At 41.2% G+C, this 27,716-nt stretch overlaps 1 protein-coding gene across 1 annotated transcript in view; it reads left to right on the top strand.

Annotated features, from left to right (window-relative positions):
• The window catches only part of LOC126035513 (proprotein convertase subtilisin/kexin type 5-like), a 326,765-nt gene that overhangs the window by 272,228 nt on the left and 26,821 nt on the right, over window positions 1-27,716 (top strand). The window contains exons 11-14 of the mRNA XM_049794175.1: window positions 96-213; window positions 1,305-1,493; window positions 11,967-12,103; window positions 27,283-27,426. Coding sequence (XP_049650132.1) covers window positions 96-213; window positions 1,305-1,493; window positions 11,967-12,103; window positions 27,283-27,426 — 588 coding nt within the window. The remainder of the gene's footprint in view (window positions 1-95; window positions 214-1,304; window positions 1,494-11,966; window positions 12,104-27,282; window positions 27,427-27,716) is intronic.

Consider the following 27,716-nt stretch of genomic DNA (forward strand, 5'->3'; position numbering starts at 1 on the left):
TCTCTGGAATTATTCTATGATTAAAGTTTTTATCAAGGTTACAAGTTTTTTTACATGGTTTCATCCTATAATTGCATTCTGCTTGTACCTTGCAGTGAGCCACCTCTATGGGTTTGGACTGATGGATGCTGAAGCAATGGTGATAGAAGCAGAAAAGTGGACAACAGTTCCTCCACAGCATGTGTGTGTGGAGAACACGGATCGGCAAATCAAGTAATACCTGCTGCCAAAACTCTTGCTGGCATAAACTTATGGAAAGAAGTTGGATATAATATACCCCTCCCTTGCATTGTGTTTAATGGGTGATTTTGAAAGCTACACTGGGGATCTCTCTCACCTTCAGATATGTCAGATCATTTGCCTGTAAAGTTTGTTCCCTGCAGTTCTTGGAATGGAATTTAAAGCATGTCCCAAAACCTGAAAGTATAAAACAAGTCAGGCTGGATGTTAATTGATACTGGCATAGATGATGCTCTGAAGAACAAGACTGTCTAGTTGAGTGCACTGCAGTCATCTTTGTAAGATGAGTACAAACTCAATAGTCCAGTGTCTAACAGACAAATATTCTTTTCATTAAAATCTTATCATATTATCACTCTGAAACAGTCTCAGGAGAGTCTCTGTCTCAGAGGCTAAGACTAAACTAGTTTTGCTTGCTAGGATAGGGTCTCTATAGAGCCAGGCTTAAGAGTAGTATTCTGTACATGCACTCTGTAGATACAGAGAGAGCATCAGTCATAAGGCACATTTCCAAAGCCTTAAAATCATTGAGGAAAGTTTTTATTTGATAGATATACTTGACAGTCTAGGTCCATAACTGGTATAGTCTGCAAGAAAGCCATGCCAATTTAAACCATCTGAGTCCAATACTGTTTGGCCACTGTTTGCTACAGTTAATATGCAATTCTTGCTATCATATAAGTAAGGACTATGGCTATGCCAGGCATTTCCTGGTACTTAATGACCAGCTGTCATCCCATGACAATCCCAGCTGGCCACTAATCCACAAAAGATGCTCTGTCCCAAAGTTTTATTCCTATTACAGGTCTTCACTGACCTCTTTTAGCATGTGTACATGTCAGTATAGCCCTTAATAGAAAGCCCAGTAATTGCCAGTGACTGCAGTAAAGTTACACTATGGTGATAGTTTCAGCCAGGAAATAAGTGTTAAAACTAAGGGTTATAGGCTACTGATTTCTCAGAAATTATTGTCCAACACTGACAGTCACTACTAAGAAAAAGTGATTTAGTTGTCAGGAACAAGCAAGAAACATTGATGTTGTTTTTATATGCTTATATTATAGAACTATACGGCCTGACAGTGTTGTCCGTTCAATTTACAAAGCCACCGGCTGTTCAGATAATTCCAACCACCATGTGATCTACTTGGAGCACGTGGTTGTACGCATCACTATTACTCACCCTCGACGTGGAGACTTGTCAATTTACCTAACCTCTCCTTCTGGAACTAGGTCACAGCTCTTGGCCAACAGGTATAGTATGACAACACAACTTTGCAACCCAGTCAGCACGCAGAGCCTGCACTGAAATTGCAGCATCATCAAAGAGCAGTCAAGTCATTACAGTAGGTTTTGCTGAAAGACACAAGTTCTTGATTATTTTTTCTGAGAGAGATGGGGAAAATGAAGAACAAACAAATGAACTGAAAGATGGCAATCTCTGTCTTTATCAGTAGAAGAATAGGCTGTAAAGCTGTTGAAGATCATCATCTTTAAAACTAAGATTAGTCAATTTTGATAGTCTTTTGTGGCTCACCAATTATTAGATGGCTGGGAAGTGCAAGAAAAATAACGGGCTGAGTGTTACAGAAGGAAACTGAAGCTGAATGGAAATATGTTTTTACATATTATTGACACTTATTTTTCATTCCCTTCCTTTCTTATGCCTTTGCCTACTAGTAATAAAATAGAATAGTAATCTTTTACTATTTTCTTTAAGTTTTCAGAATATGGTTATGACTCCTGATGTTACTAATTTGCATATCCTTTTTTTCCCCTTTTGTAGTAGTATGTAGTATGTTCGAGCCATGAAAGGCTCTTGGTAGGAGAATGCTGAGAAGTTGCACTAGCACTTTAAAATGAATGGGTCCATCTATAAACAGCCTATTAAAATTTTTAAGAAGTCAGCAATTTCCTTCATCCCACTGATCTACAATGGATACTTGCTGTTGGATGTCAGGACCCTCTAACATTAGCTACTAAGAAAGATCCAGCCTCCATCCTTTTTTTTCATCCTGTCACCTCTACAGTATGTTCTTAGAGAAACTGTGAGACTGCATCAATCAGTTTCTTTTTTTCCAGATTGAACTCAAACAATTATATCTTTATCCAATGCAGTATTTCCAACATTTGTGCAATTTCAGTCCCTAGAGATGAGGTACATCATTAGCATTTGTCCTCAACAAACTGAAAGGCTGCCCAGTGGTATTTCTATTTCCTTGGTCTGCTATGAGAATTTTTCTTTTAAGAAACCATCAGCATTCCTCCCCAGATACATAATGCTAAATCAGCAATCAAGAGTACTGCTCTCTACCACAGATCATTAAAGCACTAAGAAAGCCCAGAGGCCTCCTCAAACTCCATCCCATTTCCAACTGTGCAAATAAGTTACAATGATAAATGCTTCCATACTTCTCCAGCTGGCTAGAAAATTCTTCCTGACAGGACCATAGTATAATAAGGAATATTTTTGCATTGGTGACTAGCAGTTTAGATGACTGCAGCTCTGCTGGACACAGAGCATGGCTCCCATACAAAAGTTGACATTAGTGCAATGTGTCTCAGAAGCAGCAAGAGCTGCCACACGTCACATCTATGTTGTGAGAACTTTTCTGCCTTCCCATTCAAGTCTTCACAAAAGTTTATATCCCTAGTCCTATTCCTCAAACCTTTTAATGAATTGGGAGTGGCTTGCTTTCCAGACTGCCTCATTGTCTACATTTCCCCAGTCAGATTTGCTGAAAAAAGCACATCAAATGGAAAGAAAGTTGTTATGGAGTTTTTGGCCCCTTTAGGGTATCTCCTGTGTTTCATTACTGGTGTTGTCAGTGCCTTGCAGACAAAACACACATGCACATGTATCTATCTCCCTGCTACACTGAACAAAGAACCAGTGCAGAGGGCAGACTTCTACCCTCTGAACAGTTATGAATCAGGCTTTTGTTTTCCATTTGAAGGAATCCTTTGTCAGCTTTCTGTTCCGTTTTTATGCCACAGTTCTTCCATACTTTAAAATGAAAAAATCTAAAAGTCCTCCAACTAGGTATCCAAACAAAACAAGCTTGTGTAAACCCAGTGGTCTTAACACAGTTAACTCTTGGCTCTAGCCTTTCATGTCTTGCGGTTGACTCATAGCAAGTGGGAAAAAAAGACATTCTAGTATTCACAGTTCACCTCTGGTGATGACTGCTATGTGGAAAAAGTACAAAGTTTAATTCAGTCAGTCTCTTTGTACCCCCTGCTCCTTAAAAAATAATTGTTTTCTGTGCCTGTGGTAGAGAGAGAAAAAGTAAGTGTGTGTATTGAAATATGGTGGTGTTCAGCTGCTTCTTATCCTATACTATCAGAACGCTAGCGTGAAAACAAAGAAACCTGAAAGGCCATTTAATGTTTTGCCATTTTGCAAAAGAAAATTATTCATGAAAGAGCAAATATTCATACGTTCACATCAGAAATTCCTTCCCCAAGCAAGCTTCAGAGATATACTGACTTGTCAGTCACATTTGGCTGACACCAACTCACAGCTCTGGGGTACTAATATTAAGCAATAAATGTATTTTGCAAAATCTAGGTCTGAAATACACTAGAGCTTTCACAAAGCCCTTTCTTAGGGTAAAGTGATATATGTGGACACAACACTTTTCAAAATGATATTTCAAGACTTGTTTTATTTGGATTTTATTTTTCTTACAGTTTAGTTGTCTTACAATTAGTATACTGAGTGTTGTTGGGTGTGTATGCTTTAGCATCATGTTATGAAAACTGTGGTAGGAGTATTGCTATTCACTAACATGAAAATTTCTTTAGTTTTGAGGCATTTGATTTTTAAAGTATTAATCATGAGGGCATCAGAATAAAGTCATTCAAGTGCAAGTAGCATGCAGGGATGCCTTGGCAGCAAATGGTCTGGTTTTTTTACTATAGGCAAAAGTTCCAGAGGCTGCTGTACATTGCTACTACCTGAGACACTTTTCTCAGACATACAAGAGCTTTTAATGCACATGTACACAATTAATAGCAGCAATACCAGCTGTTTTTACTGAAACTAGGGAAAACCTCATCGCTTTACCATTACTCATCCGAGTTTAATTCTAAACAGTTTGCTGGTAAAATGTCTTAAAGTGCAAAAGGTATATTTTACACATGTGCACTTTTCTATCAGTTCTGGAAAGAAGAGTCACTGTGTAGTTTCTGGTGCATTGACAGTAGGTTCTTCAGGCAATACCTGGCCTTTTCTGCATATTTTGTTCTTAATGTTGGCATCCCCTAAAATGACTTCAGCAAGAAAACTTGTTAATTATAGGTGATGTGGATTCCTTTGCAACCATTTGGTGGATTACACTGTCACTGCCTTGAGCCTCACATGTTCTTTAAAAACTGCATTACAGGGAACATATGCTTTGTTGTTTAGAAAGTACTAAACATGATTACATTGTATATACTGCAACAGAAGAAATACAGGCTTGGAAAGTGCTGGTTGGTGTGGGGATGAGGATTAATTGTTCAGATGATTACAGTTAAGTCCAAAGGGGAACAGCATGCCCTTTTTAAAAACAATTGGTCACTGAATTTGGCAGCATATGTTTCTGAATATTTTTGAGACATACCACGATCTGTTCTAAAAGACACTCAATACAGGGGGCCATTGAGGAACAGCTGAAAGAGGATAGAAGCCACAAGATTGGGGCTGGTTTGTCTCCCACAAAAGTCACAGCTTGTTTAAATCTTGCTCTTTAAATTTAAATCAGCTGCTGCCATTCAAACTGCATAACTGATTTTTTTTTTAACCATGGGGTGGCAAGTTTCCAGGCCACTAAGTTCCTATGCTTACATAGCACTGACATTAATAATACCTTTGTTCAGCAACAAAAGGAAATATTTTCAATACCATATTTTTCCTATAATGAAACCTTCAATAATCAGTAAATTTTAATAATACCCTCCTCTGCAGAAAACTCTTAGACCAAAACTGAGGTATTCTCATCTGATCTCACTTGCAAGATCACTTCATAAAAATTCTTGATTATCAGAAGTAGAGGAAACCTTTTCTTTATAGGAGGTGTCCTGGTTTCAGCTGGGATAGAGTTAATTGTCTTCCTAGTAGCTGGTATAGTGCTATGGTTTTGAGTTTGGTATGAGAAGAATGTTGATAACACTGATGTTTTCAGTTGTTGCGAAGTAATGCTTAGTCTAAAGTCAAGGATTTTTCAGCTTCTCCTGCCCAGGCAGTGATAAAGCTGGAGGGGCACAAGAAGTTGGGAGGGGACACAGCCAGGGCAGCTGACCCAAAGTGGCCAACGGGGTATTCCATACCATGTGGCGTTACATCTAGTATATAAACTGGGGGGAGTGGGGGTGGGGGGATTGCCTCTCGGGGACTAACTGGGCATCGGTCGGCAGGCAATTGCACTGTGCATCACTTGCATATTCCAATCCTTTTATTATTACAATTGTCATTTTATTATCGTTATTATTAGTTTCTTCATTTCTGTTCTATTAAACTGTTCTTATCTCAATCCACGAGTTTTACCTTTTTCCTTCTGATTCTCTCCCCCATCCCACTGGGTGGGGGGGGAGTGAGTGAGCGGCTGCATGGTGCTTAGTTGCTGGCTGGGGTTAAACCATGGCAGGAGGTCATTTTAATTTCTGGACCAGTCCATCTTATATCTTTATTGCAGTTTACACATTAGACTCCAATAACAAAAATGACATTTTAGGGGTAAAAAGAAAAGGATAGGGTCAACTTTCGTGCTGAGTCTCAGTGTTTCAAATAGCTGTGAAAATTACCCTATGGTGACATTATTAAATCCAGGATGATTAAACAATAATCCTTTGGTTATGCTATGTCCACAGGATGAAGCAGTTCTTGGGAAAACTTTCTTCCAACTCTTACTTTCTATGTTTCATTTAATTTGTTGATTGTCTATGTCTTTTATTTTTCTGAATAGACAGTACCCTTCTATCACCCATTCTTTGAACTGCAATTGCAATGTCAATATCTCAAGAAGGATTTGAGTAATTATTTTGTTATATCCTGTCAGTATTAGCAATAGATATGGTGAGGAGCTCTGGGAATACTTGAGACACAACATTAAAAATACCCAACTAGTAAACAATTTTTTTTATCTCAGAGAGGAAAAAGTTACTGCTGATTTTATCAGCTCAGCAGGAAAGACTAACTGGGTTTATATACAAGGGTGTAAATGAATGCAAGAGACCTCCATCTAGTTCATCATGGAAGATGTTCAAAGATAAATGTGGAAAAAGAATGAAGTGCAATATATATGAGATCTAGAATGACACATGCCTTTCTTTGAGGACTGAAACCAGTAAAGAATTAATCAGGGAGATCTGCGGGGTAGGCAGGTATTGGATTTTAAAATTCAGAACTTTAAGTTCAATTTTAGTGGAAAAATAGGATCCATAATTAAAAGTTTTAAATAATTTTCAATAGTAGAAGTGTGAATAAAGATAAATGGATGAAGACAAGTTTAGGATCCAGCTAAATGTCTCAGATTATGGGTTTTGTACTGAACCAAAAAGAAAGAGAGGAGCTGTGTAAGACAGACTAGAGGAAGAACACTTAGGATTTTGCTTCCTATAGATAGGTTTGCCCCAGCTACTGTGGCAAGGATGTGTTGTGTTAAAGTGTAATGAAGTTTGGCAGAAAATAAACCCCTTTGCATTCCAGCTTGTCCTCAGATATCAGAGGGGCTGGGGGTGGCTAGGCTTAGATTCTGAATGAAGTCCAATTCAGCACTATAAGTCCGGTCATGTTCAATATGTTGAACTCTCACGATTACAAATGCACTAATAATGCACTGTACTATCAATTTAGCTTCATTCAACACAATAGAATTGCCAGACTTAGGGAGTTTGATCGCGTTCAACAAACTATCACGGCTAGATTAATGAACAGTACAGTTTATTAAAGCAACAGGAGTACAGGTTCTTGTGGATTGCCAGTGATAAATACACTGTCTGCAAAGCACATGCAAATAATAATACAGTCGACTACAAGCACACTAAATTATGGAAAAACTCTATAGAGATTTCTAAGTTTCCCAGGGAAGCACTCATTATAACCGAGGGTTCGAATCTCACCCAATAGGCATCCCTATGGGGGGAGGGAAGAGAGGTTCAGCCCATCAGCTGATCCCAGAAGTCAGCAATGTCCTCCTGACTTGTCTATGATGGTGTGTTCCCTAGCATTCCTCCTCTCTTAAGCCCTTTTATATATTCTTATTTTTAGGTGGAGCTTGAGTGACTCTAGTCATACATACCTTTATTATGATTGGTGTAAAATCTCCTCGCTTTACTTTTAAAGGTATATGCTAGAGAAAATTCAGAGCGCATGCTCAGTGAGGAGTGGTTGCACCTTGGAGGCGGGTAGCTTTTGGGATGGAGGTGTGTTTTGGTATTATAATGAGTTTATAATGAGGAAAGTTCACCCAGAGAACATGATTTAGCATGTCACTACTCCAGAACTGGGCACTTGTTATATAAATCAGAAGTAAGGCCATAGCGTTGACAGAACCCCATTGTTTCACCTCCTTGCTTCAGTGGATTCAATGCAGGGACCTTCCATTCTTGTTCCAGTAGTTCCAGTTCCCTCTTCCTGCGGTGATATCACAGAGCCTGGCTGTGGTGTCTCCATTGAGCTCCACCCTCCATGTTGTTTCTCTTAGAGTCAGCATACCAAGCTCCCCTGGTGTTGCTAACATTTAAGGTTGCAGGTTATGTTGCTTAGGGAATTATTATGGAACAGTTTTCTTGCATATCCACTGCATTCCACCCTGGAGGTTTACCTTCCCTTAAGAGGGGGACATATCAGTAAGTCACCTCCAGCAATCATTCCACAGGATGAATGGGTCTTTTCCTAGCCTTATAAAAACCAGGCCCAGCTCAATCTTAGTATAACACCACTTATTACATTGAGTTTCAGCTGGAATAAATTGAATTGTGTGATGAACACTCAGTCTCCTCTACTGCCCTTACCCTAATCAGAGAACCCTTTTCAGACCTACATGACTGATGGACAAGAAAAGTCTGTATATGTGGTACTGTGTTCATTCATGCCCTTGCATTAGAATTTCTACCTGTTTAGAGTGAGGTTTCTGAAGATTTACTGCAAATTCAATAGGAAAGCACACAGCTTTTATGAAGACAACTATTAGCATCAGCCACACAGCTGGCTGACCAGTGCAGTATGTGGAACTCAGCAGCCTGACATGTCTTTAGGTGATGACGGAGCATTTCATGCTTATATGTATATAAGCATGTATATAAGCATGGTCATAAAAATTATCAGATTATTCTAAGCATCTTGTTAAATTATTTTAATCTATAAGAACCTGTAATAGTCAACTAACAATTCATCAGACCATAATTTACTAGTCCATGACAAGCTAAGTGTATCCTTGATATGAAGTTTGACATGATATCAATCTGACAAATATCAAAATCAATTAACCATCTGGACTGGCTCCATAATCCTTAAAAAGATCCTATTCTGTATGTATTTCTTTCTGAATAAGGAAAAGCACACCTGAACTTTTTTGGTAACTATTTTGGTAACTATTTCGATTGTTTCATCCTTTCACTCAACACCACTGAAAGGGAAATCCAGGTTCTTTGATTTGAGAGTGCATAAGCAGAACAACATAAAAATACTTGGACTGTTAAGTATATAAAACATATGCATACAGATAGCCTCAGAGTCAGTACCTTTCTACTTTTTTTTTTCTTAACAGTTCTTTTGATCAGTGCTGTTCTCAGCACTGGTAAGACCACACCTGGAGTCCAGTTTGGGGCTCCCCAGTACAAGAGAGACATGCACATACTGGAAAGAGTCCAGTGAAGGGCCACTAAGATGGTTAAGGGACTGGAACATCTCTCATATGAGGCAAAGCTGAGAGAGCTGACACTGTTCAGCCTAGAGAAGAGAAGGCTTGGGGGGATCTCATCAATGTATATAAATATCTGAAGGGAGGGTGTAAAGAAGACAGACCCAGGCTCTTTTCAGTGGTGCCCAGCGACAGGACAAGAGGCAATTGGCACGAAGTGAAACACAGGAGGTTCCATGTGAACATCAGGAAACACTTTTTCACTGTGAGGGTGACTGAGCACTGGAACAGGTTGCCCAGAGAGGTTGTGGAGTCTCCATCCCTGGAGATATTCAAAAGCCATCTGGACATGGTCCTGGGCAACCTGCTCTAGGTGGCCCTGCTTGAGGAGAAGGGTTGGACAAGACAGCCTCTAGAGGCCCCTTCCAATCTCTGTGATTCGTCTATACCTTTTTGATTCATTTATAGAATCATTTGTAGAAATTCAATTAATACATTTAAAAATTCCAATTTAAACCTTACTTGATAAAATTCAAATCCTTCCCAAAGAAGTTTAGGGAAGTGTTCATTCCAAATACTAGTCCTTTTTCTGGGAAATAATCTTACTAGGTTTTCCTGCACCTCCAGGGATGGAAATATGAAAGCTTACCGTTTCAGCCATAGCATGTTTTAGGTAGAGGTGTTTTCATATATCCAAGACCAAGACATAAGGGATTTTTGTTTTTTTCCTCCCAAAATGATTTAAAAGAATGATGCAAGGTTAAAATAGAAATCTATCAGCATTTTAAAATACCAAAACACAACATATAAATACCTTTAAACACAAAATAATATTGGAAATATGGAAAATAATATGGGACTAATTGCAGTAAAAATAAGCAGTAACTAGTGTTTCTATGTATGTGAATGGAAGCCAATGAATATAGTATTTAAAATATAATTGCATGGTACTTATATAATACCATATAATTTAGCTGCCATAATGGCAATTAGGAATATTGCTGCTTTGACTGACAGTGTGTTTAAAAAGTAATACATTAGTTGTCAGCGAAACACTGTATGACAATTTGACTAACTCTCTTGGAAATAACCTGCATAATGACTTAAATTGGACATACTCACATGCAAACTTTGGGTAATAACTAGGTAGATAATTTCTACCCTTTCAGTAAATGATGTGTCAAATTATGTGTCCTATATCTGTCATGTTTTTGTGAAATTTGTTGTATTTAAACAACTGATTTAACAGTGATATGAAACAGGCCAACTCTGGTGGCATAATTCTATATTTAGAACTGCATCAGAAGAAAATCTTATCCAATTATCAGTTAAAATCCATCCTAATTTTAAATATATATGAATATTTTATTTTAATGTTATCAACACTAATAAATATGAGTAATATAGGCATTCATAGAGAATGGAAAATGGTTCCACAAATGAGAGAGCAAAAATCAACTGTGGGCTGAATCCTGTAAGTGTTCTGTGCAATCAGGTCCTACTGAGGAGAGTTGTGGATATGTAGACCTATGCAGGACTTGGCCCCATGCCTCTGACCAGTTTTCAGCAAGAATGGCATTTTATCGGCATTCTATGTGAACATTTTAACCAGAACTTGGCACATATTCACATTGCTACAAAAGTATCCTGCTTTCCCAATGTTTTCCCACTGAACTTCATAACCTTTTGAGAATAAAGATTGAAATGTGCTTAGAAAATAACAATAAAGAATCAAGTGAGTATAAAATGTATTTTTAAGATTGATTAGAGTATTTTGTAGTCAAACACTAGATTTCTCTCAATTTAATGGAAAAGTATTATAAATCCATTGGATTTTCTACTGTACAGATAATTTTTTAAGAAAAATATTTAAGTATAGCTGTCACCAGTGGAATAAAAAGCAAATTAAAATGGTGATAAATGTAGTAGTTCTCATTCTGCTTTGTGTGTGAGAGACGGAGATCTTTGTGTGTGTGTGTGTGTGTATCTATCTATCTATCTATCTTTAAAGCTGAGCTGTGCCATTTTAGTAGAGGTAAGTAAGTGTATCTATCTCCCATCAATAGCTTTGGGGTACCAGGAAACATGCTGTGAGCACTGAATAGAAGTGCAAGTTCTCTTGTGTCTTTCCAAAATCTCATTAGTAAATTCCAGTTTTAGGCAATGAAAACTCCCACCAGTTCACCTTCCCCTTCCCCCACCTGATCAGCATCAAATTGCAGCCTCTGAACTGGGCCCCCCTACTAGAAATTACTGTAATCCAGGCCTGAGCTCTAACCTCGTCACTCAAGACCTAAGTAATTATGGTAATGTTGTTAGATCATCAGATGCCATTAGTCTTTCAGTTTTACCCAAACTCAATCCTGTCAAGTGTTTGAATAGAGTGATATCTTGGCCATTTGAGGTTTGAGACCAGCATCTCAGTTGCATCTGATTGCCTCACAATGAATCACATACATTGAGTTGCTCATATTGTCTCAGTCACTTAATCCTTTTATTTTCTTAAAACCCCTTTTCAGTATTTCAATTCAAAACAAAAAATAAATGTTGCAGAACTTTTCCAACTTAAAGTTGTTTGTATTTACATGATGCTTTTAAAGCAAAGGATATTCTGTATTTTATGCACTTTTCCCAAGACACCTGCTTTCTCTTAAGCCTTAGTAGCAATTATGACAAATGATGACATGTAAAGAATCTTCTCCATTAAAAAAAAAACCAACACAAAAACTGGCAAATGTATTTGAAAGACGTGCTGAAAAACCATTATATGTAATGTTATGCAAAGGACTGGCTAATTAGTATATCTTTCAAGAGTCTGGAGACTTGGAGGCTTAGCTCCACTAAAATGGTGCACTTAAAATAATGTCATGATTTATTTTAGGTTATTTGATCATTCCATGGAAGGATTTAAAAACTGGGAGTTTATGACTACTCACTCCTGGAATGAAAAAGCAGCAGGTGACTGGATCTTGGAAATCTGTGACACTCCATCTCAGCTGAGAAATTTCAAGACTCCAGGTATGACTTTAACCTTTATTTGGGATCAGTGGATTCAGAAGAATACTTGCAGTTGCTAACACTGCTTTGACTCTTTTACACCTTTGATTTATACCTGTGAGATCTCATTGGTTTTAATGTGATTGGCAGAGCTGTGAAGACCTATGCATTATTCTAAATTTCAGTTATCAAAGCAGACTTCATTTTTATGTTGCTGATATTTTCCATTTAAGACGTGATTCTCTTATCCTGAACTTACTTCTGGTTTCTGTGGAGAAGTTCACCTTCTCGGGGTAAACTCCCCTCTTTCTTGCATTCAAAGTTGTTGCCTTGAAACATAAAAAGATAGTTTTGCAATTTATAGTTAGATCATACCAAATGTGAATTCTTCAAGCAGAGGAAGACACCTGTACCATCTGGCAGGTTACCAAGAGTAAGTGCTTTAAACAAACAAAATCTTTAGTAGGTGGAAACTGCATGTGCCACATTTGAAAGAAGATATAATATTTCCATATACAGACATCTGTTTTCCTGGATGTTGAATATAGTTTTATCTGACAGGTCTTCAACATACATTAGAGCAGCCCAAAATTATTTTACTGTATTAATTTTGCCAGTGACTCATGGCTGATATAGGGCCTAAGAATTTATTTCCATGTTGTTTTTCTTTGCTTTGTATTTTTTATCCTACCCATAAGGAAAACAGTGTTTACATAACTAAAAGATCCCTTTATAAAGAAGAAAGAAATTGCATTGTGCTCCCGTGCATATAGGTAAAGTGCCTAGGCCTCACATTTGTTCACTTAAGAACTAGAATTTTTAAGGCTACAGACATTCTTCTGTTTTTAATTCCCATTGCACAGTTCAGTTTCATTCACAAATTTCAGAATGAGCATTTCAAAAGAAATGGATATTGAGGCATTCAAAGAGACTCATGGGAGTAGGTACTTACTTCTATTTGCTGGTTATGAGATCCCTGTAGACCTAGTGAAACATTCAGCCTTGAGACCCATTTTGAAATAGATTGTCGTGGTTTAACCCCAGCCAGCAACTAGGCACCACGCAGCCGCTCACTCACTCCCCCCCATCCAGTGGCATGGGGGAGAAAATCAGGAAAAAAGAGGTAAAACACCTGGGTTGAGATAAGAACGGTTTAATAGAACAGAAAAGAAGAAACTAATAATGATAATGATAACACTAATACAATGACAACAGTAGTAATAAAAGGATTGGAATGTACAATGATGCGCAGGGCAATAGGTCACCACCCGCCGATCGACACCCAGCTAGTCCCCGAGTGGCAATTCCCCCCCGCCACTTCCCAGTTCCTATACTAGATGGGACGTCCCATGGTATGGAATACACCGTTGGCCACTTTGGGTCAGCTGCCCTGGTTGTGTCCTGTGCCAACTTCTTGTGCCCTGGCTGGGCATGAGAAGCTGGAAAATTCTTGACTATAGTCTAAATAATACTGAGCACCAACTGAAAACATCAGTGTTATCAACATTCTTTGCATACGGAACTCAAACAATAGCACTGTACCAGCTACTAGGAAGACAGTTAACTCTATCCCAGCTGAAACCAGGACAGTATCCACCCCTTATTCTATACCATTGACGTCATGCTCAGTTCCCATACCTTTAGTTACATCCTGATCAATCATCACCACCTTTCCATCCTTTCGAGACATATGAACAATGATATATATGCATGTATACACACAGAGAGATATCATTCCTTTAGTTCATGAGTTATGTTTTTAAAACACTTGTTGAGTTCATTTAGTTTCCAACTCTGGGCTCCATCTGTCATATCAGTCTGTCTGGTCAGGAGGGATGGTGCAAAGTCCTCTCAGTCGGTAGAGCAGAATTGGGCTTCAGTGCGGTGTGACGAGCAGATGACATCTGACGCAGCAGGAGGAAGGTGTGCACCGTTGGATTGTTGCATGCTGGAGTCAGTTCTGGTTCCATCACTACTGCGTTTTGCTCAGTTTTATCGTAGTTCTTTCTTGCTTGATCCAAGTGATTCTTACTATAGTACTATGGATATAGCATATAACAATTATAGTAATGATAACATACAGTAGCTGGGTTATATAGCAACTAATATCATACAGTTTAATTCTGGCTATTTTCACCTAAATTCAAATCCCCATGAGGCACACATCGGACTTCTCCATCTTTTCGCGTCACCCACCAAGTGCACCCAGGCCCTTGAGCAAAAGCAATCCCACAAATGGGTTTACCTTTCCCTGAGGCAGGAGTAACCCAAACCATTTTCCCTAACATATTTTTCATGTGGACTACAGGAACTTTATCCCCTTCTACAGTATGTAAAAATTCTGATTGGGCAGGGCCACTCCGATTGGCAGATCCTCTGGTGTTGACTAACCAGGTGGCTTTTGCTAAGTGTGTATCCCAATGTTTGAAAGTTCCACCCCCCATTGCTCTCAATGTAGTCCATTGTATCGCTCAATTTTCCCAGGCTGGTGCTTGATAGGGGATATGATACACCCACTCAATGCCATGCTCTTTGGCCCAGGTGTCTATGAGGTTGTTTCAGAAATGAGTCCCGTTGTCTGACTCAATTCTTTCTGGGGTGCCATGTCGCCACAAGACCTGCTTCTCAAGGCCCAGGATAGTGTTCCGGGCAGTGGCATGGGGTACAGAATATGTTTCCAGCCATCCGGTTGTTGCTTCCACCATTGTCAGCACATAGCGCTTGCCTTGGCGAGTTTGTGGGAGTGTGATATAGTCAATCTGCCAGGCTTCCCCAAATTTATATTGCAGCCATCGCCCTCCATACCACAGGGGCTTTAACCGCTTGGCTTGCTTAATTGCAGCACATGTTTCACATTCATGGATAACCTGCGCGATAGTGTCCATGGTCAGGTCCACCCCTCGATCTCGAGCCCATCTATATGTTGCATCTCTTCCCTGATGGCCTGAAGTATCATGGGCCCACCGAGCCATAAATAGCTCACCCTTATGTTGCCAGTCCAGGTCCACCTGAGCCACTTCAATCTTGGCAGCCTGATCCACCTGTTCGTTGTTTCCATGTTCTTCAGTGGCCTAAATCTTGAGTACATGAGCATCTAGATGACGTACTTTTACAACTAGATTCTCTATCCGGGACACAATATCTTGCCAGAGTGCGGCAGCCCAGATGGGTTTACCTCTGCACTGCCAGTTGCTCTGCTTCCATTGCTGTAGCCACCCCCACAGGGCATTTGCCACCATCCATGAGTCAGGATAGAGATAGAGCACTGGCCACTTCTCTCTTTCAGCAATGTCTAATGCTAGCTGGATGGCTTTCAGCTCTGCAAACTGACTCGATTCACCTTCTCCTTCAGCAGTTTCTGCAACTTGTCGTGTAGGACTCCATACAGCAGCTTTCCACCTTCGATGCTTTCCCACGATGCGACAGGACCCATCAGTGAACAGGGCATATTGCCTCTCATTTTCTGGCAGTTTATTATACAGTGGGGCTTCTTCAGCACGTGCCACCTCCTCCTCTGGTGACATTCCTAAATCTTTGCCTTCTGGCCAGTCCGTGATCACTTCTAAAATTCCTGGGCTACTGGGCTTTCCTATGTGAACCCATTGTGTGATCAGTGCAATCCACTTACTCCACATGGCATCAGTCGCGTGATGTGTAGAGGAGACCCTCCCTTTGAACATCCAGCCCAGCACTGGCAGTCGGGGTGCTAAGAGGAGCTGTGTTTCAGTACCAACCACTTCTGAGGCAGCTCAAACTCCTTCATACGCTGCCAGTATCTCTTTTTCAGTTGGAGTATAGCGAGCCTCGGATCCTTGATATCCTCAACTCCAAAACCCCAGGGGTCGGCCTCGGGTCTCCCCAGGTGCTTTCTGCCAGAGGCTCCAGGTAGGGCCATTCTCTCCAGCTGCAGTGTAGAGCACATTTTTAACATCTTGTCCTGTCCGGACTGGTCCAAGGGCTACGGCATGAACAATCTCCTGTTTAATTTGTTCAAAGGCTTGTTATTGTTCAGGACCCCATTTAAAATCATTCTTCTTCCCTGTCACTTGATAAAGAGGGCTTACAATCAAACTGTAATTTGGAATATGCATTCTCCAAAACCCCACGACACCTAAGAAGGCCTGTGTGTCCTTTTCATTAGTTGAGGGAGACATAGGTGCTATTTTGTTAATCACGTCCATCGGGATCTGACGACGTCCATCTTGCCATTTTATTCCCAAAAACTGGATCTCCTTTGCAGGTCCCTTGACCTTACTTTCTTTTATGGCAAAACCAGCCTTCAAAAGGAGTTGGATTATTTTCTTCCCTTTCTCAAACACTTCTTCTGCCGTGTTGCCCCATACGATGATCTCATCAATGTATAGTAGGTTTTCCGGAGCTTCACCTTTTTCCAGTGCAGACTGGATTAGTCCATGGCAAATGGTGGGGCTGTGTTTCCACCCCTGGGGCAATCGATTCCAAGTGTACTGGACACCCCTCCAAGTAAAGGCAAATTGTGGACGACACTCTGCTGGCAGAGGGATTGAGAAAAATGCATTAGCAATGTCAATGGTGGCATACCACTTGGCTGCCTTTGACTCTAGCTCCTATTGAAGTTCTAGCATATCTGGAACAGCAGCACTCAGCGGTGGTGTGATTACATTCAGGCCACGATAGTCAACTGTTAATCTCCATTCCCCATTAGACGTCCGCACTGGCCATATGGGACTATTAAAGGGTGAGCGAGTTTTGCTGATCACTCCTTGGCTCTCCAGTTGGCGAATCAACTTGTGGATGGGAATCAGAGAGTCTCGGTTGGTGCGATATTGCCGCCGGTGCACCGTTGTGGTAGCAATTGGCACTTGTTGTTCTTCAACCTTCAGCGACCCTACAATCTAAGGGTCTTGAGAGAGACCAGGCAGGGTAGGGAGCTGTTCAATTTCCCCCGTCTCCAAGGCAGCTATATTGAAAGCCCATCGATATCCCTTCGGGTCCTTAAAATACCCTCTCCTGAGGTAGTCTATGACAAGGATACACGGAGCCTCTGGACCAGTCACAATGGGGTGTTTCTGCCATTCATTTCCAGTTAGGCTTACTTCAGCTTCCAATACAGTTAACTCTTGAGATCCCCCTGTCACACCAGAAATACAAATGGGTTCTGTCCCTTTATAACTTGATGGCATTAGAGTACACTGTGCACCGGTGTCTACCAGAGCCTTATACTCCTGTGGGTCTGACGTGCCAGGCCATCGAATCCACACAGTCCAATAGACCCGGTTATCCCTTTCCTCCACCTGGCTGGAGGCAGGGCCCCTCTAATTCTGGTCAGAGTATCTAGTATTCACGTCTCATAAAATTGTTTCAGAAGTCCCTTCAAGACGATTGGAAATAAAATCAGCCCTTCTACTCTGTTTGGAAACTGGAGTGGCATTTTTCCTGGTAGAATCCCCTTTTGTGGTGGTTTTTCCTCACAACTCATGGACCTGTGCATTTAGGACCGAGGTAGGTTTTCCGTCCCATTTCCTCATGTCCTCTCCCTGATCACATAGGTAAAAGCACAGGGCACCTCGCGGTGTGTATCTTCTATATTCTCTTTCTTGGGCAGAAGAACGCTCACTCCTAATAGCTGAGACATTGGACCTTACAAGTGTGGAGTAGGACATATCCTCTTTGATTTGTTGGACATCCTGGGACAGCTTCTCCACAGCCGAAATGCATGCTTGTAGGGAGGAGGAGAGATTTTCTTCATATTGACGGAGTTGGCGAGCCGCTTCCTCCACTGTTGGTGCCTCTTCATCCTTCCAGGACATTATTGCCAATGTGTCTGGCATAGGACGATGGTGAGCTCTGTACAAACTTCCGCCACATGGGTCGTGTGCATCGGACTTCATCTGGATATTTGGGTAATTGTTGGTTGTCTGGGTCATGATGAATCATCTCTAGCACAGCTAATTCCCTCAGATATTGTTTACCTTTTTCCATGGTGGTCCACTTGCTTGATTGACGTAGAACATCTTCCTTAAAAGGGTACCTTTCCTTCACACTTGACAGGAGTTGCCTCCAGAGGCTCATGGCTTGTGTCCCTCTTCCAATTGCCTTGTCAATGCCACCTTCCCTGGCAAGTGATCCCAGCTGCTTGGCTTCCCTACCTTCTAATTCCAAGCTATTAGCCCCATTGTCCCAGCATCGGAGGAGCCAGGTGATAATATGCTCACCTATACGGCAGCCAAAATCTTTTTGCATATCCCACAGCTCACTCAAGGATAGGGACCGGGTTATTACCTCTGGTTCTGCCTCTTCCCCCTGTTCCCGTGATGACCCTGGTTCACCTTTATCCTTCACTAAGCGAACTGATTTTTTTTGCATATTTCTTTTTCTGTACAGGGGCAACTGATACTGGTGCAGGTTGGTCCTCTGGTTCAGTTGCAGTATCGCTCGCCGGGTTTTGGATAACCGCATTGTCTGTCGCCGAGGTTTGGGTAGCAGCAGTGCTCATCGTTGGGGCTAGAGGGACCGCAGTTGAGGTTTGGGTAGCCTGAGATCTGTTCGCCAGGGCTGGAGGGGTCATGGTGCCTGTCGCCAAGGTCTGGGTGCCTGCAATGCTCCTTGCCGTACCTGGAAGGGCCGCAGCACCCGTTGCCAAGGTTTGGGTGGCCGTGGTACTCATCGTTTTGTTGTTAGGTGTAGAGACCTTCTCTTCCCCTTGAGGGTACTGAGTGGTGTCGAACAGGGCTCCATAGGCATTGGCCAGGCCCCAGCATGTTGCAGTGATTTGTATCTCTCTGGAGCTGCCGGGGTGACAGCATACCTTTTCCAAATATTTTACTAGTTCTTCTGGATCCTGCAGTTGTTCAGGGGTGAATTTCCAAAACACTGGAGGTGCCCACTTTTCTAGGTACTTGCCCATACTACCCCACACACCCTGCCACTCATAATTATCCAGCCTTGGGGCACATCTCTGGGTGATCTTCTTAAATAGCTGTTTAACCTTAAACGAGAGCTGAACCACATTCTGAAGTATGCTAATTCCTAGCAGTAGGGCTAGGACCGTGCTAGTCCCAACATCCCAGGATTATTCAAATTTTTCAAAATTCTCCAACACCATTGTAATTGGACTGAAGGAGAAAGGAGAGGGGAAGAAAGGTACCCCACCCATAGACTGGTTTTCCATGGAGGAAAGGTAAATGGTATAATTATTAATAGTTTCCCACAGATAGCTCCCGCAGTATAAAGGTGACAATGCTGAGTGCAAATACCGGATTAATCCCACAGCCGATGACTTTATCATACCATAAACCAGTGTTATACCATACATCAAAGTGAAAACCTTAATCCACCTCCCATGGATGATAAGCAGTAAAAGAGGAACTAAATACAGCAAGCGAGATGATACATAACAGAGCTTTAAAGACCAGAGCAACAACTCTAAGAACACATAAATCAACATAATGAACGCTTGGAACAAATTTGTTTTAACAAGCTCTGGTCAGGTTTGTCGTTATCTCAACCCTTCATGCCCCACATTGGGCGCCAAAAATGGACTGTCGTGGTTTAAGCCCAGCCAGCAACTAAGCACCACGCAGCCGCTCATTCACTCCCCCCCCCACCCAGTGGGATGGGGGAGAAAATCAGGAAAAAAAAAGTAAAACTCCTGGATTAAGATAAGAACGGTTTAATAGAACAGAAAAGAAGAAACTAATAATGATAATGATAACACTAATAAAATGACAACAGTAGTAATAAAAGGATTAGAATGTACAAATGATGCGCAGTGCAATTGCTCACCACCCGCTGACTGACACCCAGCTAGTCCCCGAGCGGCGATTCCCCGCCCCCACTTCCCAGTTCCTATACTAGATGGGACGTCACATGGTATGGAATACACCATTGGCCACTTTGGGTCAGGTGCCCTGGTTGTGTCCTTTGCCAACTTCTTGTGCCCCTCCAGCTTTCTCGCTGGTTGGGCATGAAAAGCTGAAAAATCCTTGACTATAGTCTAAACACTACTGAGCATCAGCTGAAAACATCAGTGTTATCAACATTCTTTGCATACTGAACTCAAAGCATAGCACTGTACCAGCTCCTAGGAAGACAGTTAACTCTATCCCAAATGAAACCAGGACATAGTATACAAAGATGTTGGGAATTGGCTTGATGAGAAAGGACACAGGTCTATGGAAAAGCTGTGCGAGCAGAGTGGTGTGTGAAGGAAAGTTAGCGTGGGCAGCAAGACTAGGCCTCGGCCAAAACTGCTGGTCTTGCTGATATCAGGAGAAAGATAAGGACACTGTGACCTTGGCAGAGTTTCATAGACAACTTTGAGAAAGTTCCCATGAGAAAATTGCGGAACATCCATACCTGCAAACCACAAGTGGGTGTGTTTTAGTAATGAATAAACATTAGCAATGTACCAATCATATTAGGACTAGTAGGCATAATTATCGTAAGCTGTATAAATATGAGCTATCCATGCAAATAAAGTTGAATCACTTCTATCACTCATATTGAGTCGACTTATGTGCATTCCTCCGCCACTCGCACAAAGACAAAAATATATGCATGAATACTTAATATACTCCTTCTCATGGGGCCTCGTAAAAATAGGTGAAAACCCTTTAATGAAAAACCCTCATGGGGCTACATCTGGCTGGTGACCGGTCACCAGCGGTGTTCCTCAGGGCTCAATCCTAGGGCTGGTTCTGTCAAATATATTTATCAGTGATCTGGATGCAGGAGTTGAATGCACCCTTAGCAAGTTTGCTGACGATACCATATTGGGAGGTGCTGTTGACTCTCTTGAGGGACAAGATGCCTTGCAGAGGGATCTGGATAGATTGGAGCACTGGGTAATCATCAGTGACATAAAATATAACAAGTCCAAGTGTCGGATTCTGCACCTGGGACGGAGTAACACCAGACACAAGTATAAATTGGGAAAGGAGTGGTTGGAGAGCAGCCCCACAGAAAGGGATCTGGGGGTGCTGGTTGACAGCAGGCTCAATAGGAGTCAGCAGTGTGCTCTGGCAGCCAAGAGGGCAAACTCTATTCTGGGGTGCATCAAACACAGTATAACCAACCAGTCAAATTAGAGCTGAATGCTACTAATGTATTGGAAATTACTTATCACTAAGGCTAAATTAACACTCTTGATGTCTTAGCCATGTGATGTTAATTGTACCAGCAAATGCAAAGCAAAGTTTCCAGTACACTAAAAGGGGTATTCATTAAATATTTTGGGAAAAGTAACCATAGACTATGAGCATAACTATGCAGTTCTTTTTTGTATGTCCAGGGAATTTTCAGTGCTTTTGAATTTGATGAGACAGGTATTAAACAACAACTACATAGTTTAAATTTAATCAGATTACTTGAAAAAAAAAAGATACAAAAATCAATGATTTTCAACTCTGTCTTACACTTGTTATTCTTGAAGCAGCCAGAAGCTGCTCTGACTTTAAGGACAAGTTAGGGTAGCCCTTCATCCTTGTATGTACTGGCACCCAATGGTTCCTCTAAGAGGGATGAAGGATAGCCAGAGAGCAACACATTTCAGCTATTTTCCCTCTTTTCTCTGCCCTGGCATGCTCCCTATACTAAAGCCTGGAAAAGAACTAGCATGGAAGCATTTTGGAAACTGTTCAACTGGGCTATTCTCCAGACATCATTTACAGCCCTTTTATGTTGCCAGGACAGTCTAAAAGAGACGGGCTACATTTCCAGCTTTACACTTTAAAGCCTGTTGCTGCAAATTCTTTTTTATGAGTTCTCATATGGTCTTGTTGATTTATTGATTTCAAAACTTTATATATACTCTTCTCTGTGCTACAGTGGATATTCTTATGGGACTGATTTCTTTTGCTCCATGAGGACTAAAACCTAAAGTTTCAACTCTGGAGGAAAAGCGGCAGTTAAGGCCAGGGAATATGGAGAAAGTAAACCTGCCCAGCTGAGGGTGGTGGAAGAAGCTAATATGCTGAAAAATCCTGCTGGAGAATGTATACTTTACTTTCTTTTAACCTGAATGCCTGAATGTGAAACACAGGCGTAGAATGGTTGGGGTTTTGCAGACTTTGGGATTTCACAAGGTGCAATCTGGTTGTGAATTTGGGCCTTGGTTCATTGTATCATATTTAGTAATATGTCTCCCAGCTTTCTAGAGTGGTTCTTGCCTCATGATGGAAGTGGTCCAATGGCATTTCTGTTCAGAAAAATTTAAAAGTTCCTGCCTGTTCTTCACAGGGGGGGGGTAGGATGTGAGGTGAGAGAGATGATATAGGGTTCTTTCTGGATCTCGATAACAAAGGCCCAACAACAAAAGGTTTAATGAAATGACTGTTTTAATAAGATATAATAAAAAGAGGCATATAGATAGTGAGTAAACCTTACATGCCTTCAGATGCTGGTGTCGTGGTTTCAGCCCAGCCGGTAACAAAGGACCACGCAGCTGCTCGCTCACTCCTCCCGTCAGAGAATCAGAAAGGAGAAAAGAAAAAAAATCAGAACCTCGAGGGCTGAGATAAGGACAATTTACTGGGACAACACAAAAAGAGAAGTTACAACAACAACAATGGTACTAATAAAAGAATATACAAAACGAGTGATGCACAGTGCAACTGCTCACCACCCAGAACCCGATGCTCTGCCACTTCCCCCACCAAAAGCCAAGAGACCCCCCCAGCCCGCTCCCCTTTATATACTGAGCATGATGTCACATGGTATGGAATAGCTCCTTCGCTAGTTCAGGTCATCTGTCCTGGCTGTGCCCCCTCCCAGGTTCCTGTGAAAATTAACTCTATCCCAGCTGAACCCAGAACAGCTGGGTACCCCCCATTTGTGCAGCATTGGATGGACCCCAGATGGATTTTTCAGATGGCATCATGCACAGATCATGTCTTTGGAGAGGTTCCTCCTCCCTCCAGTGCTGTGGTGCATTTTATTTTGTGTGACAAACAGAATCATATATCTTCTCCTGACAAGTTGGCATGTTTTCTCTGTCATAACATCCGCCAGCGTGTAGCACAGGCCAGCACGGGACACTCCAGCAGATCCCCTTACAGGAGCTACTCATGCTAATCTATTGGCTTCTCAAGCCTTAAGTACAAGGCCCAATAGAGCAGACACGGCTTGCTCAAGATCATTAACTCCTTGAATATGTCTTCCACAAGTCTCTCAATACACTGTCATATATTAATAGTGGATAAACTCAGCTGTTTGGGCATGTTAGGGTTAGTCTCTGCACTGAACAGAATGCAAAGTAAGCAAAAGGTCCTTAAACATGATTTATGGTGCTTTTCCAGTTTATCACCATAGCCTGCAGTTTATCACACTGATATCACCATCATGCCTGTTTCTTGTTTATATGTGTGTGTGTATTTGTTTAGCTATTAAAAGGTCTTGTAATTAAGAGCTTCAGTTTTCCTGTAATCAAAATGAGAACAAAGAGTCAATGTGTCATGATATCCTGACACTGGCAAGGTAATGCCACATCTGTTACCCATAAAGAAATGTAGGGTTCAGTTCATAAAAATAGTGCATGCGATTTCTGCATTTAATTCTGTAGAGTTTATGGAGGGGGATATGTGCTTGTGGTGAAATGCTGCGATATACCCTTTCTCCTATACATACAATATGGGACCTCTGTTATGTACTAAATACAAGCAGGATAAGGGATTATTTTAGCCAAGCTAAATGATGGAATCAACCAAAAATGAGGACAGAAGGATTTTGGCTCAAATGTGCACACTTTTTTTTTATTCATTATAAAAGTGTGTGGATATATGTTTATTTATTGAAATGTTTTCATTGTGCAAATTAAACCTGCCTTGAGGCAGACTTCATTTATTTGCTGGCAAGTCACATGAATTTTCTTTCTCTTTATTTACTGAACCATTCTTAAAAGGAAACTAATCTCCTGAGAGACCCTGCATTATTCCCCTCACTGCCCTTTTGCATTAGTTATACATTCAAGGCTCCAGTCCTACCTGTAGTATGTTAATACAAGCCCTTCCATGTGTGTAACGTTCAGACACAACAATGCACTGTGCCTGAGGAGCATCTTTGCCTGTACTTATATTTAGTGGGTCCTTGCAGATATTAAATTCTAGTATTCAGTATTTTTACAAGTGTTCTGGAAGAAATATAAAACCAACACTTGGAAACTATAGTGATCATTGGGGCAAAATAATGATGAGGATGGAACTTGGCAACTTAGCAAAACTCATTTTTCAATTACATCCATTATATTATGGTCTATATGCTGTAGAAGTGGGTTAAAACACAAAAAGAACAGAGACTGTATGCAGAGAAGCTGTGTACTGGTTTTGTCTGGCAAGGTTTTGGTAGCGGGGGGGGGTGGTGGTTACAGGGGTGGCTTCTGTAAGAAGCTGCTGGAAGCTTCCCCTGTGTTCGAGAGAGAGCGAGCCCATACCAGCCGGCTCTAAGACGGACCTGCTGCCAGCCAAGGTCGAGCCAATCAGTGATAGTGGTAACGCCTCTGTGATAACATTTTTAAGAAGGAAAAAAGTTGGGACGGAGAGAGAAACAGCCGCCGGAGTGAGGAGTGAGAACATGTAAGAGAAACAAGCCTGTGGACACCAAGGTCAGTGCAGAAGGAGGGGAGGAGATGCTCTAGGCGCCGGAGCGAAGATTCCCCTGCAGCCCGTGGTGAAGACCCTGGTGAGGCAGGCTGTCCCCCTGCAGTCCAGGGAGGTCCACAGTGGAGCAGATATCCACCTGTAGCCCGTGGAGGACCCCACGCCGGAGCAGGTGGGTTCCCGAAGGAGGCTGTGACCCCGTGGGAACCCTGCGCTGGAGCAGGTTCCTGGCAGGACCTGCGGATCTGTGGAGAGAGGAGCCCACGGAGCAGGTTTTCTGGCAGGACTTGTGACCCCATGGGGGACCCACGCTGGAGCAGTGTGCTCCTGAAGGACTGCACACCGTGGAATGGACCCATGCTGGAGCAGTTCGTGAAGAACTGCAGCCCGTGGGAATGGCCCACGTTGGAGGAGTTCGTGGAGGACTGTCTCCCGTGGGTGGGACCCCACGCTGGAGCAGGGGAAGAGTGTGATCAGCCCTCGTCCTGAGGAGGTGAAGCGGCAGAAAATAACGTGTGATGACCATAAACCCCATCCCTGTCCCCCTGTGCCGCTGGGGGGGCTTGGTGGTGAAATCCGGGAGGGTAGTTGTGCCCGGGAAGAAGGGAGGGGTGGTGGGAAGGTGTTCTGAGATTTCATTTTATTTCTCATTACCTTACTCTGGTGATTTGTAATAAATTGAGTTAATTTTCCCAAACTGAGTCTGTTTTGCCCGTGACGGTAATAGTGAATGATCTCTCCTGTCCTTATCTCGACCCGCAAGCCTTTTGTTATATTTTCTCTCCCCTGTCCAGCTGAGGATGGGGGAGTGATAGAACGGCTTTGGTGGGCACCTGGTGTTCAGACAGGGTTAACCCATCACAAGCTGTAACTTTGAAAAGGCTCTAGAGATTACTTTTTCTAGTTAAACATGAGCTCCCTGTATAACTCTTGCAAAAAAGAAATTGCTTTTAAGAACTCAGCTGAATAACTTTAATGAACACTGAGAGGTAACTTGATCCCCAACTGTCTATACAGGAAGAAAATATGTGATTTGGCTCTTTTTAATCTAGTGGGGACTAAAGACCTACATGGCTGTGATCTAAAGCTAGTAAAACACATATTGAAAATAAGGTGCATAGAGTTTGACAGTCAGGGTAATTAGGCAGTAGTTTGGTAAGAGGTGTGGTAGGGTCTTCATGAGTTACTTTTTAAAACCAAGACTGAATATTTCTTTAAAAGTCATGCTTTGCTTCAGCTACAAAAAGTTAGAAATTACTGTGTGAAAACTGTTGTATGATGTAGAGTCTTGCCTATAGTCTTTTCTAAAAAAAAGGTTGAGTATAGAACAGAGAAGGTTTCATATAAAGTGTAGAAATTTCTATCAAATACAGGTTAAATTGCATTGGCAGAGACAGTTTTATTCCTGTCTTTAACCCCAGTACAAAACAGTTTAAAAGAATTGGGTTATCATCTGTCATGTATCTGTCATTCCTCAGTGAAATCTCTGGCTTTGCTTACTGTTGCTTAATGCTTGGAGGATGAATACAAGCATTAAGCAGACAGATAATGTACTGTTTTTGTCATGCTATTGGAGTATATCAGATGACATTGGGAAAATACAGAAAAATAACTTGATTATAACAAAAGTCAAAGTAATTTGCTTGCATAGGTTGAAAAAAACCCCAAATGAATATGAAAGCTCCAAACAAATTATTGAGTATCATTAATATAAAAGAAGAGAAAGGTTGCTTGAATTTAACTTTACATGAAACATTGATTTTCCTGAGGAAAGACATACCTGGATTACATAATTTTTAAATCAGTAGTAAGAGAAGAGTATTTTAACCACAGAACAGCCTCCAAAAATAGAATCTTTCAAATTTAGAAAAGAAATACTCCCCACTCTCCTATTTCCTGTATCTTTTTATGAGAATTTGACATTTACAACAAGCTCCTTCAACATAGATAAATATAATCAAAAGATTCCCATAATTTCAAGCAGAGATGTATTTTTTATGCTTCATTACTTTAAGAATTCTTTCAGGCCTGAATACTTTTGCTCTTTCATGGAATAAATTCACTGGGGAATATAGACATGGAGGTGGAGACTGGAATTTCACACCTTGTGTCCCGATAACCTGTATGGATGACTTGATATACATTTATCTTTTTATTTTTCTACTAAAAAACTTGCCAAAAAAGTAACATAATCCCTGAGGCAGGCAATTTTTTTCTTTCTTCGCTCAAGTACTAGGAGGATAAAATGTTAGTGACTAACACAGACGATGCAGGATATCTCTGCCAAATCACTAGGCCAAATAAATAAAAAAATATGCTGGTTTGGGAGGGGACATTGGCGTGTGGAAATTTTAAAAGAAATTGTTTCATATCCATCAAGATATATCCTGTTAGCCAATGAAAAATACTCTTGAGTATTAAATGAAATGTAACCTCTTCCTTAAGTCAGAATTGTGATTTATCCTTTTTTATTTTTATTTATTATATATAGCTAGTTAGCTAAAAGATCTCAAATAATAACTGGATAATTAATGTTATGAGGAAAAGTGAAATCTGGAGCAAAATCTCACCTTGCTGAAAACCATATGAATGGTTTCTAAAACTAGATTTTAAATATTTAACTTCTAGGCAAATTGAAAGAATGGTCCTTAGTACTGTATGGAACATCCATCCAGCCTTACTCACCAAGAAATGATTTTCCAAAAGTGAAAAGAGTGCACTCTAGTCTGCTGGAAGACCCTACAGAAGATTATGGAACAGATGACTATTCAGGTATGTTCTTTGAAGTATCATTCATTTACTCTGATTGTGCATTTATTGAATGCATAATGGGTTGAAGGAGTAACTTGAGACTCTCTCTATATAAAATGTTACTGTCATAGGACTTTGTATTGTCAATATATGATCAGATATTGTCAAGACTCCTGGCTTGCTTACTTGATATGTTCCCTCTTCTACATTTTGTGCCTCTTGGTCTTTTTGCATTAATTCAAGACTAGGATTCTGATCCCACAGCAGAGTCTGTGGTCTTTCTTGCCTGGGAAACAATTACATGGTGCTGA

This window comes from Accipiter gentilis, chromosome W, assembly GCF_929443795.1.
Source record: "Accipiter gentilis chromosome W, bAccGen1.1, whole genome shotgun sequence".
Classification (NCBI taxonomy): Eukaryota; Metazoa; Chordata; class Aves; order Accipitriformes; family Accipitridae; genus Astur; species Astur gentilis.